The sequence below is a fragment of the Orussus abietinus genome, unplaced genomic scaffold, assembly GCF_000612105.2.
Source record: "Orussus abietinus isolate OABI.00-Male unplaced genomic scaffold, Oabi_2.0 scaffold94, whole genome shotgun sequence".
Classification (NCBI taxonomy): domain Eukaryota; kingdom Metazoa; phylum Arthropoda; class Insecta; order Hymenoptera; family Orussidae; genus Orussus; species Orussus abietinus.
The window spans coordinates 105,755-125,678 of NW_019394261.1; the positions used below are offsets into that span (position 1 = coordinate 105,755).

Genomic DNA, 19,924 nt, shown 5'->3' on the forward strand with positions numbered 1-19,924 from the left:
CGGAACGCTTCGTCGCATCGTCCGGTCGGAAAGGGAAAATCGAGTTTACCTCGTCCTTCGACCCGGAAAGGGGATCGATTCGACCCTTGAGAGGGTCCTGAGGGAGGAGACTCCTCGAGGCCACCCCCTGGGCAGGAGATTTCCGCTCTGCGGAAAATCCACCGCAGGCTCAGGGTGTACTTACTTTGACAATAACCCGAGATCCAGTTCTCGACTTCTTGGGGTTGGGATTTCGTTAATGGATATTTTTTTGAATTGACCGACTTTTGATACTTTTATTTTTTTTTTATTCAGCGGTCCTCGCTTCTGGTATCTCCCTCAGCGATTATAATCCTCGTCGAGCGTTTTCCGCAATTTTCCACCCTTATCGGGTGATATCGAATCCCGTGGTCGGTGTCGTTCGATCGCACCTACGTCGCGTGTCGTCGCACGTGCGAGGGTAATCGTCGGGAAACGACGTGTGGCGTCGTCACCGGCGTTCACTTAGCTATTTTTAGCCGATTCGCGGTATCCTAAGTGCGCGAACCGCAAAGCGCGACCGAGTTATGCGATATGCTTTAGGTTACGCGAGACGAGGCGTCGCGTAATCGCTTATCGGAGGCGCCGACCGGCGTCCGGCGTCTCGATCTGAAATCCGACGTCTTCGACCTCGTCGGCCCTTCCGCGGTCGGGAATAGAAGAAATAGAAGGATTATAGAAAAGATGGCCTTAATATCTCGCCGCGATTTCGACTCTCTCTCTTTCCGTAGCTGACGTATGTTTTTGTCTACCTTTCAGGTCTCGCCGGCGCGGGAGGCGAAGGAAGCCGAAGACCTCTCGTTTCGCCCTTAAGGTGCGTCGAGCATGTCGGCATGAGCACGTAGGGAGAGTCTGCAGCGCAAGCGCGACGAGTTTGGACGCAGTCGGACGGTAGAAGGAGGCGGGACGCCGGGACGAGCGCGGAAGAGGCGATGAGGCAGCCGGCGTCAGGCGCGGTCGGCGCGGCGCAGGCTCGGAGGCCGCAGGCCCAGGCGGCGCGGTCGGCGCGGCTCGCCGGCCGCCAGGCGGCCTGAGCCATGCCGGCCGTGGGATCGAGTCTGGAGGCGCAGCTACAGCTGGCATCGGGGTCTTCCCCGTCCCCCAGGGTCTGCGCGACTCGGCGAGACCTCTACGTCCCGGCGACCGTGGACCCGCGACCGGGACGAGCGATCCACTGTCCCGACCTGAACGCTTGTCTGGTGAACGAGGGTCGGCCCCCCGAGGACGAGGTGGACTGTCGGGCGGTCCACTACGGGTACGCGATCCCGGTTAGCGTCCTGCCGCTCCCGGAGCGTCCAGAGTTAGCCGAGTTGGTCCTGGACCCTTCCCCCGGGTTGAGCAGTCAGGCCGTCGACTACTTGCTGGACCGACATCCCCAGCTGCGCCGACGACCGGCTATGGCGGCCACCGCCAAGCCCGACCTCAGGAGGAAGTTCCCCGCCGAGTCGAACGGCGAGGAGGACATCGCGGCCATCGCCAAGCAGATCAGCGACCACGCCGAGGCGATCTACCAGACCTGGAAGAGCCGCGGCCTGGCGCCCACCGAGATCCTGACCTGCCACAGCAACGCCACCGCCGCGGACAAATTCGGCAGCGCCCTGACCCCCGCCCCTGGCGCCAAGCCGACCTCCTCCTCGACGACGACCGTCGACCTCCTCACCCGGGCGCCTACCTTGGATAATAATAATCTGGAGAAGCTGGTGAATAACTTCGTGGTAGAGGACAAGGCCAGGATGGCCGTCACTCGGCAACGCTCGCCCTCCAAGACCCTGCCGTCCTCTATCCAGTTCGCCCTGCAGAAGTTCGAGCGGAACACTCCGCAGACCTCGCCCACGAGGACCGGCGGTATCGCGAAGACCCAGTCGAGGTCGGTCGCGTCCCCTCTCTCCCCTGGGGCGACCTCCCCGACCAAGCCGGCCCCGAAGACTCCGGGTCTTCGGCACAAGGAGGTCTTCCTGGAGACCATCGAGACCACCTTCCCGAACGACCTGACCAAAATCGTCGTCCAGCAGAAGAGGCCCGATGACGGGAACGTTACCTCGGGCCTCGCCACCTGGCCCCTGAAGAACAAGATGGCCGACGCCAAGAAGAGCAAGGGAGGTGGACAGTCCCCCGAGCCGAAGACCCCGACCGAGGAGAAGAGGTACTCCGCGTCGTCCCTTAGGGTTGGAGACTCCAACTCCAGCGCGTATCTGGACGAGGTTGCCAGGGAGGAGGAGAGGCTCATAAACGCCCTGAAGACCGGGGCCCTGATCGCCGAGGAACCCTCCGACTCGACCAAGACCACCGGGTTGCTCGCCAAGCAGAAGCCCGCGATCAAGAGGGAGAAGCCCAAGGTGGAGGTTGTCAAGCCCATCATCCTGGGCCAGAGCATCGTTGCCCCGAGCTCCCCCGACCTGGAGAAGTCCCTGACCAAGGAGGACCTCACCGCCATGTCGGTCGTCGACTACGCCAAGGTCCGGTACAGGGCGGCCCAACGCACCCCGGCTACTCAGGAACAGAGGAACTCCCCGGGTTTTGGTGCCTCCGAACGGCTGGTTTCCGCCACCAGGACCAAGTTCGAGCCACCCCTTGGGGGCAAGGAGGCACCTAAGGAACCCTCGAAGGACGAGAAGGACTTTGCCACTTCGAGGTGGGGTCCTAGAATCAACTCCTCGCCTAGACCTAGACTGGAACAGGTTCCTCATCCCGAGCTGACTACCCAACAGAAGCAACACATCCGCGCCGCCGCCGCTACCGGGACGGGGAACAACCCCGTCAGGCCTTTCCTCACCAGAGGATCCGTCGCCGAACGCGTTCTCATTTTCGAGAAGTGCCCCAGCGAGCTTCTACTCGACAAGCGGGGCCCTCGTCAGCCCGCCGTCAGTACCTGGAGGAACGGCCACGAGGTCCAGAGCAAGGCACAGGTAAAACCTCCAAGGACTCTCCGCCACCTGGAATCGCCCGTCCTCTTCCCCGCCTTGCGTCCCGAAGAACGGAGACGTCCTTGTCATTACTAAACCAACCTGCGGAAAACGGATGCGGAATTCCGACCGTAGGATTACAGCGATACTTGTCTTGGGCATCGGCGAATTGCGCTTCTCTGCTCCAGGGGGTGATCCCGGAGACCGTCGACGGTGAACGATTCGCGGGGGGGGAAAAAACAAACCCACGCGGAATCCGTCGTGGCCTCTTTAGCCACCGTTCGCGGAACCGACTTGGTCGGCGTCCAAATTCCCTCCCGAGGACTCGGACAGCCGAACCTCGTCTTGGTTTCGGGTTCGAGACCTCACCTTGCCCATTCGTGGTCCTTGGACCGATGACGACTGAACGATCAGACGATTATTAAAATACAATTAGGGAATATCCAGAAGTTCCTGTCGTTGGTCGGGCGAAATAATTATCAATCAAGACGGGACGCGGAATTCAATTCCGTCGAACTCGAGGAACATGGGTAGGGAAAATCCACGTTTGCGGATAAACGCCGGGATGCGGATAAATCCAACGAAGGCCAAAGCATTTGGGCTAGTAGGATTTTTTTATTCGGAATTCCGAGGAAATCCAAGAAATTTCCAGGAATTCCAAGGAATTTCCAGGAATTCCAAGGCCCTCTCGGGGAACATCTACGGGTGGCGATTAAAATATACCCGATCGATAGATCGTTAGACACCGGCCGACCCTGAACTATGCCAAACTCTGGTGAACTATTAGGCCAAGGTACCGGAGACCCCGAAGAGTCCGACCTTCGCATTGACTGTTTCTTTTCTTGGGTCGCGATATCTATTAACGAATTCAACAGCGAATGCCAATCTACTTTTGATCGGCCCCTTCGGGACCGAGGGTTATTTATTAATTGCGTGTCCAATAAAAGAGTCCTTCTTTGGCCACGGTCAGTCGTTCGATTTTCACGTCGGCCTTGTTTATTAATAACGGGTGGAAAATGTTGAAGGGGTAATTGAATTACGATCGGGATCTATTGTCTTGGACGGGGACCGACGGTGGAGGAAGAACGCGTGCCGGTTTGTCGTTCGGAAATGGCCGAGTCGGTTGCGGCCGTTCCTTAACGGGCGTTCCTTAACGGGCGTTGAGAGAAAGCCGGCCGAATGGCGCGCTGGCGAGTGGTATCCTGGAAATCGCGACAAAAGTCTAATGGCAAATGCCGATATGGCCGCGAAACGCGTCTCGGTTAGTCGGCAGGTGGACGCGTTTTCTACGCAGGACCGTTCACCGTCCTTATTTCGACGGAATCGCGGATAGCTGGCATGGCGTAGGTGAGGAGAGCCCCTAAAGGCATCAGAAGGTTGTTCTAGGTTGCCCAGAAGGAGAATACACGTAGAGGTCCTCTCGAGGGGGGAGAAATCGATTCCGAAAGCGGCGACGAGGATGACTCTCGTTAAGGCGACACGAAAGTGCCATCCGATCGTTTGCGACATTTTTCAGTGCGGACGGCGGACCGAATCGGCTGGGAGATTACCAATAAAAAAGCTCCGTGAAATTTTCCAGCTTCCTGTATGTTTTATTTATATTTCTTAATATTCCGGCCAGATAGCCTCCTTATTCGGGTGGCGGTGTCTCGGACGATTCGGTACGCTCTGTTCTTTCGTGTCACCTTCTGCGGCGCCTTAAGGTGATATGAAAGGGTCATTTTACAGGTTTTTTTTTTCTTTTTGCTGTAAATGGAATTTCATGACCATCGCGCTCCTCCTTGGAGACTCTGTAATCACGTGTTAATGTTTCTAATGGCTCGGTGCATCCAGTTTGGAGAAAAATCTTTTAAATACTTTGATGGTCTGATATGTGGAATGACGGTTTCGTATCACCTTAAGCATCCGATCGCGAACCTTGACCGTAGTCGTTTGACACTCATGAAACTAAACGAACGTTCTCTCTCGGTCGGCCCGAATTCCTGGCCTATTCTTTCTCGACGATAAGGCTCGCCGATAAGACCCGAGAGAAAGGCAAAGTTGACCAACCGCGTGCCTTCTGCTCGCCGGGGAAAATAACGCCTCGGACGATCGATCGTTAGCCGTTAAAGGCAAACCGAGTGACCGTATTCGATCAGCCGCGATTTTACCCTTATCGGCGTCCACTGTCAACAAATAGTTCCTGACTTACGCACCGAGGTTAAAACTGATTTAAAGGGCCCTTGGGTACGCGTAAAAAGCAGAAAATAATTCATTTTTTCATTGGCCACGATTTTTAGCGCCACGTGTTCATTCCCTTATCAGCGTCCACTGTCAACGAATAGTTCCTGACTTACGCACCGAGGATAAAACTGATTTAAAGGGCCCCTGGGTACGCGTTAAAAGCAGAAAATAATTATTTTTTTCATTGGCCACGATTTTTAGCGCTACGTGTTTATTCCCTTATCAGCGTCCACTGTCAACGAGTTATTCCTGACTTATTGACTCTGAGGTTAAAATTGAATTTCTTTCGCTTTTTCGTGAATTTCATTCGCTAAGTCCCTTATCAGCGCTCACGGTAATCAAATAAAAAATTGACCGTGTCGCGTGGCGTTTAATTGTAATCATTCCCGCGTTAATTACGACACTTTGCACGATCTTGACGACCGACATCGGCCATTTGTGACGATTTATTTTTTGGCCGCGCAATTTTTTTTTTTTTCTTTTGGCTACTGTCGTCAGTTCGATGTCAAACTAAAGGCGCGGTCGAATTTGACACGTCAATTTGTGACGGTTCATTTATTGGCCGCGCAATTCCTTTTTTTTTTCTTCTTTTGGCCAGTGTCATCAATTCGATGTCAAACGAAAAACGCGGTCACGTTATTTTGTGATGGTTCATTTATTGGCCGCGCAATTCCTTTTTTTTTTTCTTCTTTTGGCCAGTGTCATCAATTCGATGTCAAACTAAAAGCGTGGTCAAATTTGACACGTCAATTTGTGACGGTTCATTTATTGGCCGCGCAATTCCTTTTTTTTTCTTCTTTTGACCAGTATCGTCAATTCGGTGTCAAACTGAAGGTGCGGTCAAATTTGACACGTCAATTTCTGACGGTTCATTTATTGGCCGCGCAATTTCTTTTTTTTTTTTCTTCTTTTGGCCAGTGTCGTCAATTCGATGCCAAACGAAGGGTGCGGTCAAATTTGACACGTCAATTTGTGACGGTTCATTTATTGGCCGCGCAATTCCTTTTTTTTTCTCTTCTTTTGGCCAGTGTCGTTAGTTTGATGCCAAACGAAGGGCGCGGTCAAATTTGACACGTCAATTGACCGTGATCGATATTGTCCGCGCCAGGCCATCGTGGCGTGTCGATCGATCACGCGCCACTCGTTCGGCGACATTCGATGCAAACGTCATTCGGTGTTCCATGGGAAACATTCGCCCTGGTTTGTTAGCGCAATATCGTCGCGGCCATGCGGCTGGAATTGCCGCCGTTCGGACAATGGGTAGAAAGTAGTCGTTTGGCCGTGCCTGGTTCACCCACGCACAGTTCGCGATAATTTTGCTGGTAGTTCACCAAGCCGACGAGTCGTAGAAACGTCATTATACCCTGATAAAAGTGTCCATGTATTTTGACACAATTGGTTATTTCGATAGCCCGCTTAGTTGCGTTAAAATCACATTGTCCCTGACATCGCGTTGAGCATGCGAGTTGAGTTGAAGGAAACATTAAATTCATTCAAGTGAAAATACCCTAAGCTGGACATACAACGCTACGTGTATTTACACGTTCCCCTAAGATGTAATTTTTTCCATTGTTCTACTATGGGGTCTGTAAAAAAATATATGTTAATGTTTCACCGACCTTTGTCGGCGCGTACGACTTGAACTCCACCTCGGGCGCTCGAGATGGATTAATAAATTTCAATTTACAGGTTGCTATTTGCAATTTACCGCTCATTATCGCCGATGTTTTCGGAGAAGCGTGTCGACTCGAGAGGGCTGTCGATCGGTCCCGGTAATGCGTATTTATTACACCTGTAATTCTCCCGCGTAGCGGAACTCCGCAATTCTCTGGAGACGTTTACGGCCGTCGATGCCCGATTCCTCCGCATTCCGGCGCGTATTGGCCGAGGTTATTTCCTAGGCGCATGCAAACCGACGCTTGAAAATGATTTATACCTGATTTTTCGACCATTGGAATCCACGATTTTCTGGCCGAGTAACCTCTGTCGGGCTGGGTGAACCTGGAATCCAGTTCGAGGCACAAACAAAATGAACAGGCATCCCGGAATGTTTCCGTGACGTGCCATGTTTGAATTTTCTTCACTGCCAAGGACTACTCCTGTCGGTCCGATAAAATTCTCAGCATAAGTACTTCCCCCGATTTACTAGCAGAAATTAATGCAAGCCGCTGCGAGAAGCCTAAGTCGTGGATCACGATTTTGAGGTTCTGGGAGGCTCCGAAGGTTCCTAACGTCAGAGAACCCATTACAGTCGAAAAATCCAAATTCTGCCAAGGACTACTCCTATCGGTCCGAAAAAATTCTCAGCATAAGTACTTCCCCCGATTTACTAGCAGAAATTAATGCAAGCCGCTGCGAGAAGCCTAAGTCGTGGAAAAAAAAATATTGAAAATGGTCATTATCACGATTTTGAGGTTCTGGGAGGCTCCGAAGGTTCCTAACGTCAGAGAACCCACTAGAGTCGAAAAATCCAAATTTCCACGATTTCGAATTTTGTTTATCTTTTTGAACAGCTCTGGTTTTTGTAAAAAAAATGCTAGAAACAAAACTCAACATGGCATAAATATCTACATCGCGGAAATATTCCTATAAGCCTGTTCATTTTGTTTGTGCCTCAAACTGGATTCCGGGTTCACACGGCCCCTCTGTCGCTTAATTAACCGGCGATTTCTACGCCGTCTAGGGCAAACGGGGGAAAAAAAGTCCCTAGAGGATTTTAAACGTCATCGAGCTGGGATATCACACGCGGCCTGCCACGTTCGCAACGTCTGCACCCGTGATGTAATGGACTGCTTGCACTCGGCAGGGCGCGGCAAGCGCATTAACTCAACCTCCGCAGGTTTCCTTGCATTCCTCGAATCCCTCTTACGGCATCACCAGGACACCACGTCCTTGAAGAGGCGTTTCGCGACGATCGCGATGACTTTTAGCCGAGACGGAGTCGCCTTAGAAAGACTCCATCCGTTAGGAATTACCGGGCAACCTGTGATAATTCATATCGCATGACCGGTGCACTGACAATGAGAAAAGAAAAAATCATTTCCCTGGATAGTGCCGATTCATATCAAGTAACAATGTCTCGACATGTCTCGGACATTCGTTATCGTGATACTCCCAGAACTCCCGTTGAAATCCCGCGGTAGGTTCGCGCTGATAAGGGGGTATCGTTACATGTCGGCTTATCGTAACCTTTCCGCCGTTTTCGGAGTCCCCATTGCCGAAACGCGGTTTTTTCAACTGAGAAAGGAAAAAATGATTTTCCCGGATAGTGCCCATTCATATCAAGTATCAATGCCTCGACATGTCTCGGAATTGATTCTGTGATATTGTTCCAAATGGCACACTCCACCTGTCGTTTTCGTACAATAAATATCAAGAAGTCGAAGTAAAACTCCAGAAATCCTCTGGATTCATGATTTCTGGAGCCCTAATTGACTGTAGAGGGACCCCCTGCGCCATCTGTGATTTCCAGGTCAATTAAATTTTCACTCCGAGACCTCGTATTACCATCGTTTTAGCATAGAAGCGCATACAACACTTTTTTTGCCTTTATCCCGTACAAATGCGAGTTTATCGATTACTAGAGTGTTCTAAATTGTCGTCAAATGATGTGTCAAAGTTTCGGACAATTTGGTCTAATACCCTTAAAAAAAAGTGGTGTATTCGAATCGACTGATTTGAAGGGAGTTTAACATCGTCTTAAAGTGATTTCATATCGAAATGTCGGGAGTAAATGGTGTAAATGGCTTAAAAAAAAAAAAGTAAATGGCTTAGGGTTAGCTGCAAGTGGTTGACCATTGTTCCTCTGTTTCAGACGTATGTGCGGGACAAGAGTCAACAGAAGGGCTTGCCACCTCACACGACACTTCAAAGACACGTCAAGGCGAACAGAAATGTCCACATACCAAGGTACTTTGACTTAATTTAATACCTCGCCCTCGAGTCAAGCACAGACATGGATTACACCCTTATCACTCCAAGAATATTAGAAGAGCGTAAAAAGTTGGCAGTATTACTTTACTTTGGAGTGATAAGGGTTAAGCCTGAATATCGAAATCGGCTCTGGGAAAGAAAAGAATACCTTTCCAAACAATACCTTGACCACTTAAGCGAACTAGATAAACGTCTTTGTGGCTCGAGCAAGACTCGAGCCTGCACTTATGATGTAACAACGTGACGTAAATGCACTTTACGCCTGAATAAGAAATGTCGCGATTCGAATATAAGCTCCGGAGTTGAGTAAGGTCGGAAATATACGATTTTCCTTCCTGTCTCATAAGCGGCGTTTCCACGTCGGCTTAAGGTGATACGAAAGTGGCGACCGAGGATCTCGTTTATGAGACTTTTTTCCAAACCGGGTGTCACCGGGTTTCAAGCTTCATTACGCGAATATGTATGCCATATATGTAAGATTTAAAGTGATATGAAAGGGTCATTCTATATACATAAAACCTGAAAACATTTATAAAACTTCTCAAACTGGGCCCGCCGAAGAACTTTTGAAACTTTAACACGTGATTATGGAGACTTAAGCAAGAACGGGATGCACGTGAAATTTCATTTTTAACAAAACAAAAAAATATGTGACTTGGTGCTAGCCTAGGTTAATTTATAAAATTGTTGTGGGAAGAAGATGTCATTTCAAGGGTTTACGTTTCGAATGATTCGGTGCACACGGTTTGGAGAAAGGTTTTATATAAATATTTTGACGTTTTGTGTATGTAGAATGATCCCTTAATATCACCTTAATACTGATATAGAATTGCTCAACAAAGGCCACTTTCGAATCGCCTTAATGTGGCGCGCGGTCGACGGTATCGTAAAATGTCGTTAAAACGAGTTCCTCTCTACAGGTTTTACTTTCCTGGTGGAAAACCGGCGCCTCTGTCCCAGGTTGAAGCCACCATTGCGAAAATCACCGCGGCTTTCCAGAGCTTACCTGGCCATCGAGCTTCTCGTACGCAATTTCATGCCATCGCTAAGGTACGAAGAGAAAGAAAGACAGTACGCGATTTTGTAGCTATTCGAATCGGAGGACGATGAAAATGAAGATATAATGCTTCCTCCATTACATCTAGCAAATTTTTTTTTGTAAAAGTGTTGAAAGCGTAGGCTAAACGAAGAAACCTCGAGTTGTCGTCGCACGGGGGTCCTGAATTTCCCCGGGGGAATTTATTTACCTTCGGACACTTGCCGAGCATTTTGGGGGCCATTGAAGCGAGCCATTTATGTTCTCTGCTGATGGGAACGAGATTAAGTAAGAAATTATCCCATCGGCTGGTCTGACGGATATGTTTGTTTTCCTTTAGGCCTGCGACCTGCCGCTCTATTGGAAGGTACCGCTGTTCCTCTCTGCTGGTGGCGAGCAGGATGGATTCCTCGAGATGAGCTCCTTCCTCGATTTCTGGAAAGAGTAGGCACACATACTGACACTTTTACGCGAGATACGAGTAATGGATAATTAAGGTGATACCAAAGTGTCTTATATACGTACCAACAAGTGAGATACTTATTAAACTTTTCTCCAAATTGGCTGCACCGAATCATTTGAAACTTCATCGCGAGATTATAGAGGCCCTAAGGAAGAACGCGATGCGCGTGAAATTTCATATTTCGAAAAAACAAAAATTATGTTCATCTCGGAGAAGAACCAAAAAGAGACATTTTTTTTTTTTCGAAAAATGAAATTTCACCAACGTCGCGTTTTGACTCAGGGCCTCCATGATCTCGGGATGAGGTCTCAAATTCATTCGGTGGACCCGATTTGGAGAAAAGTTTTATAAATATTTTCACTTTTTGGTACGTATATATGAGACTTTGGTAACACTTTAAGGCGAAATAATAAAGATGGTTGCAACTCGTGCAATTGTGTCCCCTCTCATATTTCAGTTTGTCGAACGCCCATCACGATGCGGCCAGCAAATTCGTGAGGATCACCACCCGAGGTCTCAGGACCAATATCCTCCCCGAAGATTTGATCCCCCTTGTCCAGGACGTGGTGGAGACGCATCCTGGATTGACCTTCCTCAAGGAAGCCACGGAGTTCCATTCCCGCTACGTGCATACGGTTGGCCTCCTCGTACCGCTCCTGATAACGCGATTAAAGGACTATCATATATAGGAGTTTGCCTGGTAAAAATCGGAGGATCAACGGTTTTTACAGGTGATCGCTAGGATATTCTATTGCGTAAATCGAAGCTGGAGCGGGAAGATCTCCGTGTCCGAGTTGAGGAGGAGCAACCTCCTCTCGGTCATCGGGATCCTGGAGCACGAGGAGGACATCAATCAGGTTACCGCGTACTTCAGCTACGAGCACTTCTACGTCATCTACTGCAAGTTCTGGGAGCTAGATCGAGACCACGACCTCTTCATCGACAAGATGGACCTGACCAGGCACAACGACCACGGTAATTCTCCCGTGGATTAAAGAATAGGGATAATTTTAAGGTGATGCGAAAGTGCCGTAGAAGATCTCTGTCGTTTATTAAACTCTCCTCCGAGCTGACAATTCTAAGATGATCAGGAATGATGTGTCAAAGTTTCGGACAGTTTGGTTTGGTACCCTTAAAAAAAAGGGTTGTATTCGAATCGACTGATTTTAAGGGGGTTTCACTTCACCTTAATACGGAGGCTGGAAGGAAGGTCCTAACACCCATGAAATTTCATTCTTCTTTTTTTTTTTAATGTAAATCTGTTTATAAACATTTAAAAGTTTCTTTTCATGAACGATTGAACTCGCAAGTGGCACTTTCACGTCCCCTTAATTCCCTAAATCGCGAGGCGAGTGATGGTAGGAATTTTCAACCTTTTACAGCTCTCTCGACACGCATGATCGAAAGAATATTCAGCGGGGCGGTGACAAGAGGAGGAGTGAGAGGCGGAAGTGGCGCCCAACAACCGGAAGACAAAATGAGTTACACGGAATTCGTGTGGTTTCTGCTCAGCGAGGAGGACAAGAATCATCCTACCGCTGTCGAGTATTGGTTCAGGTGCGAAGAAACATTTTTCCGTTTTTTTTATTATTTTTTTTTTTTAGTTATTGCGGCATTGTGTTACGAGAACTGCGTTTCGTTTGACGGTCTGGAAGAATGTCTCAAGTCCAGGAGTAATTTTCTCAACGACACGTAGTCGGTCTAACGATTTCATTCGGAGCACATCCGTTCCTTCTCGTAGGTGTATGGATTTGGACGGTGATGGATATCTGTCGATGTACGAGTTGGAGTACTTTTACGAGGAGCAATTGCACAGGATGGAAGCGATAGGCATGGAGACTCTACCGTTTGAAGATTGTCTCTGTCAGGTAGGTATCCACCAGCGTTGAAATAACAATATACGGAATGCTGCACCGAGAGAAAGGATTCCATCGAACCAGGGAGATACATTATGCCTTGAATTAATAAAAGATTTCTTTGGTTCGGTGGATTTCTTTTGTCTTAGCGTACGATGTTGCACCATCTCGAGCCTTGCACTGACCCGCTGGGAATTTTTTTATTCAGATGCTGGACATGATCCATCCGGCAACTCCGGGAAAGATTTCCTTGAGCGACCTGAAGAAGTGCAAGATGACCTCGATCTTCTTCGACACCTTCTTCAACCTCGAAAAGTACCTTGACCATGAACAAAGGGATCCCTTCGCATCTGCACGGGATCACGACGCGGATGGCCACGAGGTGAGACTTCTTTTGGTACCTGAAGTCATATCCAGCCTGGCTAAAAAATCCTTAAGACTTTTATTAATAACCCTTTATTTCAGTTGTCGGATTGGGACCGATTTGCGGCCGAAGAGTACGAATTGTTGGTCGCCGAGGAGAGCGGAAACGAGCAGACCGAGCAGATGTAAGTACTCGTAACGACGTAACCCCGGATCATACTTCACAAGTACACGATCTATGTACTGTTCTCCACGATCTTTCACTTCACTGCACCCGAGAGTCAAGCACTGAAGGTCCACTGCTTCGAGAATTAACGACGCGGTCAGAAAGAAGTCACCTCTTCTTTCCTATTTTTTTTCCTCCTTTTTTCTCTAATTTTTCCCTCTTTTTTTTGAGAAAGTCCCACTTTTCTTTGTTACTCCCTAAGCTTTTCTCGAGACTGCAGACGAAGAGAGGAAGTATCGTTCTCTTGCGGGAATTCCATTTATTTCCATATCTTTTCCACGCATAAATTCTTTTACTACACGTCGCGCTAAGTTTTTCTAATTTAAGGTGATATGAAAGTGGTCTTAGAGGGGTCTATCGGTAATGAGACTTTTCTCCGAACTGGGTGTACCGAATCTTTTTAGGCTTTACATTCAATTCTTTTTGCTTAATTTGTTTATAACAAGCTTGTTAGTTTCTCTTAAACGAGTGCCAGGACCTTCCTTAGAGCCTCTAGATCCACGTGGTAAAAATTACAAGGATTCGGTACGGAGGATTCGGAGAAATGTGTAATATAAACGGGACCTCTTCGACTCCACTTTCGTATCCTCTTAAGACCTAAACCGACGACATGTTTAATCCGTGACACGATGCTTAAATTGTCATGATATTATCAGTTGTGTTAGGCCGCGAAGGCAGCCCGCAAAGGACTCTAACGTCTCCCCTTTACAGAATGGTATGATTTCTCTTTCGGTATTGTACTTCGTTTTTGGTTTCCCAATGTCTCTGCGAGGTGGCGACATACTCGCAGACGAAAGCTCCTCTCCAGTTCGGGCTTGCACGTTTAGTTAGTTGTTTTTATTCTCCTCTTTTCTCACGTATAGCTAAGGTTTGGGACTTGCCGATAACCATTTACGCGTCTTTTTCCATCCTTGATCCATTAAGGTGAAGTGAAACCCCCCGTCAAATCAGTCGATTCGAATAAAACACTTTTTTCTTAAGGGTACTGGATCAAACTGTCCGAAACATCGACACATGACTCGTAATCATCTAAAAATTGTCCCGACACATTTCAAAATTTGAAAAAATCAGAAAGAAAAGAATTCAGAGGATTTCTGGAGTTTTACTTCGATTTCTTGATAATTATTGTACGAAAACGACGGGTGGAGTATGCTATTTAGTACAATACCCAATATAATTCGACCCAGCTGTCAATATAAAAACGAACGTCGGCAACGTAGGCATTTAGAAAAATATTCTTTATCGACGTCGATCAAGTTCCTCGACGTGTTTTACTTCACCTTAATCGCAGATCGGTTTCGACGCGCGTTGCACTTTACAAGTCGAAAGATAAGTGCAAACGTTCCAAACTTGGGCTATATTTCTTTATCTTCGGAACCTCGTGTGGTCGATACGATCGATATCTGATTTCTTGCCTGGGAAACCTCCCTATGGATTCTTAATGGCCACTGTGCGATCTGCCTTTGTTGCAGGCTGTGTGATGATGAAATGTAACCATCATCTGCAGCTCAACAAGTAAGTGACACTGACTTGCATGCATCCCCCGTCGAATTGGATGAAAAAGTGAAACAAAGAAATACAAAAACAATAGAAAAAATCAGAAATTCGCGGACTCTTCGAAACAACTTTTAGCCGGATTGCGATACTCTAGTTGTCGGCTTAGTGCTCGAACAACTATCGCTCGAGGCCACTTTGCGTATACCGATTTGTTTTTCTCCTGTAACAATAGCCGAAAGTGTAACGAGAGGGCGATATTGATTACGTGTATAGATGCGTTTGTTAAATAAAAGACAAGCCGAGGGTGATTTTTGCGAAGGACGGATATCGTTAACGTCGCAAACGGCAACCTTCTGCTTTCATGTGAGGCTCTTTTCTGCTTTTTAATTAGTTGCACTCTGTTTATTATAATAATCCAAGGGTATTAACAATGGCAAGAGTACTCGAAGACGAGCCGTCCATGGTTTTGTTAACGCCTCTTTCTTCATTCTTTTCTGGTTTAAACGCCTTTTCTTTTTTTTTTTTCTTAACGCATGCTGTATGACCGATGCACCGCTTTAAGGAACCTTGCCATTTTTTTACATAAATCGTGTTACGTGTTTAAATAAACTCGATAGCAATTCGAAAGTATACATACTGTAAGGTATGGTAAATCTTCCCTAATTAACTTCGCCAGTTTTAATTCACCGATGCACGAGAGCGAGAATAAAAAAAAAAGAAAATGGGAAAAAGAATCAGCGGTTTGACAGCCAACGACGAGTCTGCACCGAGGGAATCGTTAATCCGGTACATTTGTCGTGCCAAAACGTTTTTAGAAAAGACTGGGATTCTCATTTCCGACTTAACGAGTATCTCTAACGATCCGTTGCGGTTGCAGTACTCTTTAGACACCGACTCTTTCCCTTCAGACCTATGTAAGCGTCTGTCGAAAAACATTAAAGGACCTGTGCCTTGTTCCTTCTGTTTTTTTTTTATCGTCCTGACACCTGGGGGTGAAACGGGGGAGAACAATCGATTGATTGACTATCGGTTTCCAGGTCCTACGAGTCCGGGACGGAGGACGTGCTGTCGCCGAATCTGGACGTCCTGATCGGGGATTCAGGAGACCCCCTTCTTCAGGGACATCCTTGCGACGTGACATCCTCCTCCGAGGGTCAACAGGCGAAGAGTCAGACCTATGACAGTGGTGACAGCGACGATTACGCCGAGAGTGACAACTAATCCCTTGATGAAGACGTTGAAGAGTGGAAGATTCGAATCGATCTTCGGGATCCTGGGTCTCGATGGGGTCTCTATCGGTTTCCAGGTCCTACGAATCCAGGACGGGGGACGTGCTGTCGCCGAATCTGGACGTCCTGATCGGGGATTCAGGAAACCCCCTTCTTCAGGGACATCCTTGCGACGTGGCATCCTCCTCCGAGGGTCAACAGGCGAAGAGTCAGACCTATGACAGCGGTGACAGCGACGATTACGCCGAGAGTGACAACTAATCCCTCGATGAAGACGTTGATCAAGAGTCCTGGAGTTTGGAAGATTCATTCGCCGAATCGATCTTCGGGATCCTGGGTCTCGATGGGCTTGAAAGAGACCCGCGAAGCGAGGGATAAGGACACTGGATGGACAATATATACGGAGACGGAGATTCCGCCAAAAATGGCCGTTTTTTGCCTCTGATACTGACGAGATCTTTTAAGATGTAACGAAGGAGGGCAACCTCAAGGAACTATACTTCAACGTAACTTTACGTCCGCTTCAGCTTGTAAATAGGATTTATCGAATCGGTCCGGTCCCCTTGGAGTCGACTCCTGGACTTTACGACGAGGACGCTTCCGCGATGTGGCACCGAGACTAACACGTTAACTACAGACCACTTGCTAGCCCTTAAAACACGGTAACAGGTTTTTAAACTGTAACTTTAATATTTATACCGGGAGTAACGTAGAGAGCTACTTAACAGATGTATCCCTAAGTAGGGGTATTGTGATCTAGGTCGTTAATTAACACCCTTCCAGCCGATTTGAAAGATGGCTTGGAGATTCTTCCACTCTCTCCCAGGAGCTAAGCACGAAGTATTGCAGCCGATTAATGGAAATAGACCAAAGACTCTTCGACAAAGGGGAAATCGACCAGCGATCGGAATCGAGACGCGACTCGATCGCGGATTGAAATCTGACAAAAATTTCGGAATTCAGGTGATACGGTTTTGGTAACATTTCGTACTTCCACGTAATCGAGCGTCGAATTGTGGACCCCTCAGGATGTTGCTTTCACTAGGACGAGGGGATTTTCGTTAAAACGTTAATGAACAATGTGCGAGTGCACTTCGTGTCTCGTATTGAGTTTCAAGATCCGACATCAAGACCGATCAGCATCTCGGGGAATTTATTGTTGATATTTATTGACCCGTTATGTACATTTAAGGGACTCGTTGATGAGATTACTTTCGGTTTTGCGTTTTACGATCAATCTCGAGCTGGACGTTGCGTCACTTGTACTCTTATTATCTTCGCTGGTTCTTCTCGTGAGAAAAAAAAAAGGAAAAAAAAAAGGTATCGTTCTAATTTAAAGACTGGCTCGTTTTATGCCGCGTAGGCATTGTTATAAAGTTACGGAAAGTAGCGACGTGTATCGTTATGCGAATTCCTCGAGGATAGTCGTTAGGCTCATCATGGTGGTAATTCACGTCGCGTGGTCTCGGATTGTTTATTCGATGACTCGTGTATGTACATATTTCGTTAGTTTATCGTTCATTTTCTACCGGTACTTTCGCCGTTAAGCATGGATCCCTCCCAGTTGCGGAAATTGCCGAAACGTTGTCTAGTCCAAAGGTATGAAGGTGCTATGCAGGTCGTGTCGAAGAACGCCGCCATCTTGTCAGTGCCCGAACTTTGTTAATCGGCGGTTAAAAGGAACGAATTAGAACTAAATCGCTAGGAAAAGAAGAAGGAAATATTTACGGAGAGAGTTCGTACAGCTTGGGACATATCGCTTTCCAAAGTGGTCGCAGAAAATTTGACGTTTGCTTAGGATAAGGACCATCCCTTTGCACTTACCCAAAAGGAGTCCCTCAAGGGAGAGACCAAGAAATATCGAGAATCGGTCGTCAGTATTTTTCTAATTAGTACAACGTACGGGGATAGCTGGAAATGATAACTTTTTATACGCCACTTGCCGAGCCGCACAAAAATTCATTTCCCTTTGTTTAATTCCAGTAATTAGTCCTCCGCGAGGCGTGGAAATTAATAACTTTTAAAATAGCAACGCGGCATCGAGTCTCCTGCGAACTCTTTGGGATGCACGAATGTTCCGAAACGTGTAAGCACTTTTCTTCCATAATATATATTATTACGAGGGATTTGCATCCCCTTTATCGAGCACTCGTCAAATTTTGACACGCGTTCAATGAGCGGACATTTATTCGCGATGAATTTACGATAAATTAAGGGCGTATGTTCCAAGATGGAAAACCACAGAGAATTATCGGTGCGATGGGTTCGTTATGTTCTTTTACCGACAGTCCAAAGATGTAATTATACATACAGAGACGTATGTATGCGAAAGTACACACGTACACAGACCTATATATAGTTTGTTATGGTTTTTTACTATTTATACATTTAGGCTTCTATGGCGCCCCAGCTGAGAAGTGGTCATTTATTATTGCATTTGATGGTACCCTTGAATTGTTATATTTATTCATTAGTCTATGATATAGGTTTATTAATGTTCGGGTTATATCGAGCGCTCCTTCACTTTCTCGTTGCGCCGCATTTTTTTTTATTTCAATTTCAATGCATTACATACGTTCATTTCGAATATTCTCGTTCTACTTTCATACGTAACTACTGTTTTCTTGTATATACTTATACTTTACTCCGAAAAAGAATTTTCCATTTCTGAGGGATTTTGCAATTTTCTAATTTACTCTCAATCGAGTTTTCCGATACTTTCATATCATTCCACAATTTTGTGGGTGTTTATTGTCTAGAGGAGTAAGTGCGGCGCAACGTGAATTGCGTGTTTACTGTCTAATGTTTATTACGATTAATAAGTTTACCATTCGTCTTTAATATTTATACATTAATTGGTGCATGCGTAGGGACAGTTTAAGTCATTCGAGGGATGCAGGAAGTCTCGGCCAAATTTGAGAAGGCCTCGTTAATACGTATACAAGATATCAAATCCCAACGACACACGCAAGAATATCAATTTGTCGATCATTTTAACGGAGTAATTATTGCTAAGAAGGTACGGTAGCTTTTTAAATAAATTTCCGAGAATAATGATAGACGCGCTGTCGCTGCTTAAGGCGGTGTGAGAGTCATCAGATCTGTGTCATACTCAATGATCGCTGAAGCCAACCTGGAACCGTGTTATGTAAATATCCACGTACTGTTTACGCGGTCTAAATTTAAAAAAGAATATTTCTTTGACATGTATATTCACACCGCCTTAATACCCCCCTACCCCGAATTCTTTGACATATCAGTCTAACCCGCGAACGATCATTTCGATATCCACCCTCTGCAAGACTCGCGTCCACTTCATCCTTTTGAGATCGCGATTAAGGGGGTGTGAAAGTGCCACCCGAAGGATCAATTCCTAAAAGCTTTTTCTCCGAGCCAGGTGTACGAAATCCTTTGAAATCCCACCCCGTGAACATGAAGGCTATGGGAAAGGTCCCTACACCGATGAAACTCCAAATTTTTTCCAAATTTCTTTATAGACATTTTCAAAAGATTATATGAAAAGAATGAAATTTCCCGGGTGTCGAGATCTTCCTTATGGCGTTCACATTCACGTTCTAAGGTTTCAAAGGATTCGGTACACCCAGTTTGGAGAAAAGCTTCACGATTGACTGGAGATGCCACTTTGATATCCCCTTAAGGGGCTATCCTATTCCCTGTCGCTGCAAACAGGGAACGAGTCATTTGAGCAGTACACGACCCGGTGACAAATTCATTCAAAATGGTCTCCTTGCGACGCAAAGAAAGGTTTTAATCACCTTTATGGACCTTAAGGGGGTAACTTTGGCGTAGTTAGAGGTCCTGAGCGATTTCGCTGTCGATCACTCGAAGGTCGTTGCTAGATGGACGAGTGAAGGGAGTATAAAGTCGAGTATTTTCACGTCGTGGTACAGAAGTTACCGCCGGATGATGGCGCCCCTAGGAGGCGGCCTTAAGGCGCCTCCACGGGCCGCGTATACATTAAGATACGTATTTTAGCTATGTACATTCAATGTCTCCGGATACGTTTTAATACACGAATACGTTTAAACGTATTTAAGCGTGACTCAGGGGTCAATGGTGCCTATATATTGTATGACCCTAAGTGCTAGTCTCCAACGCGACGATAGTGGAGACGGACGGACGATAGTCGACTCGGAGAGAACACCGAAAGTGTTAT

The 19,924-nt window shown here is 47.0% G+C and overlaps 1 protein-coding gene across 1 annotated transcript; it reads left to right on the forward strand.

Moving 5' to 3' along the window:
• Positions 1-1,055: 1,055 nt before the first annotated feature.
• On the forward strand, positions 1,056-19,799 carry LOC105696722. Its single transcript, XM_012419420.2, has 11 exons — positions 1,056-2,924; positions 8,959-9,053; positions 9,998-10,127; positions 10,454-10,557; positions 11,034-11,211; positions 11,308-11,551; positions 11,959-12,133; positions 12,318-12,444; positions 12,641-12,814; positions 12,898-12,980; positions 15,556-19,799. The coding sequence occupies exons 1-11, from the start codon at positions 1,056-1,058 to the stop codon at positions 15,737-15,739; spliced, it is 3,363 nt and encodes a 1,120-aa protein (XP_012274843.1). The 3' UTR covers positions 15,740-19,799.
• The last annotated feature ends 125 nt before the right edge of the window (positions 19,800-19,924 follow it).

Coding starts and splice junctions, on each gene's coding strand:
- LOC105696722 (XM_012419420.2), top strand. CDS start 1,056: ATGCCGGCCGTGGGATCGAGTCTGGAGGCGCAGCTACAGCTGGCATCG. Junction 12,134..12,317: donor GCTGTCGAGTATTGGTTCAG/GTGCGAAGAAAC, acceptor TCCTTCTCGTAG/GTGTATGGATTTGGACGGTG. Junction 12,815..12,897: donor ACGACGCGGATGGCCACGAG/GTGAGACTTCTT, acceptor CCTTTATTTCAG/TTGTCGGATTGGGACCGATT.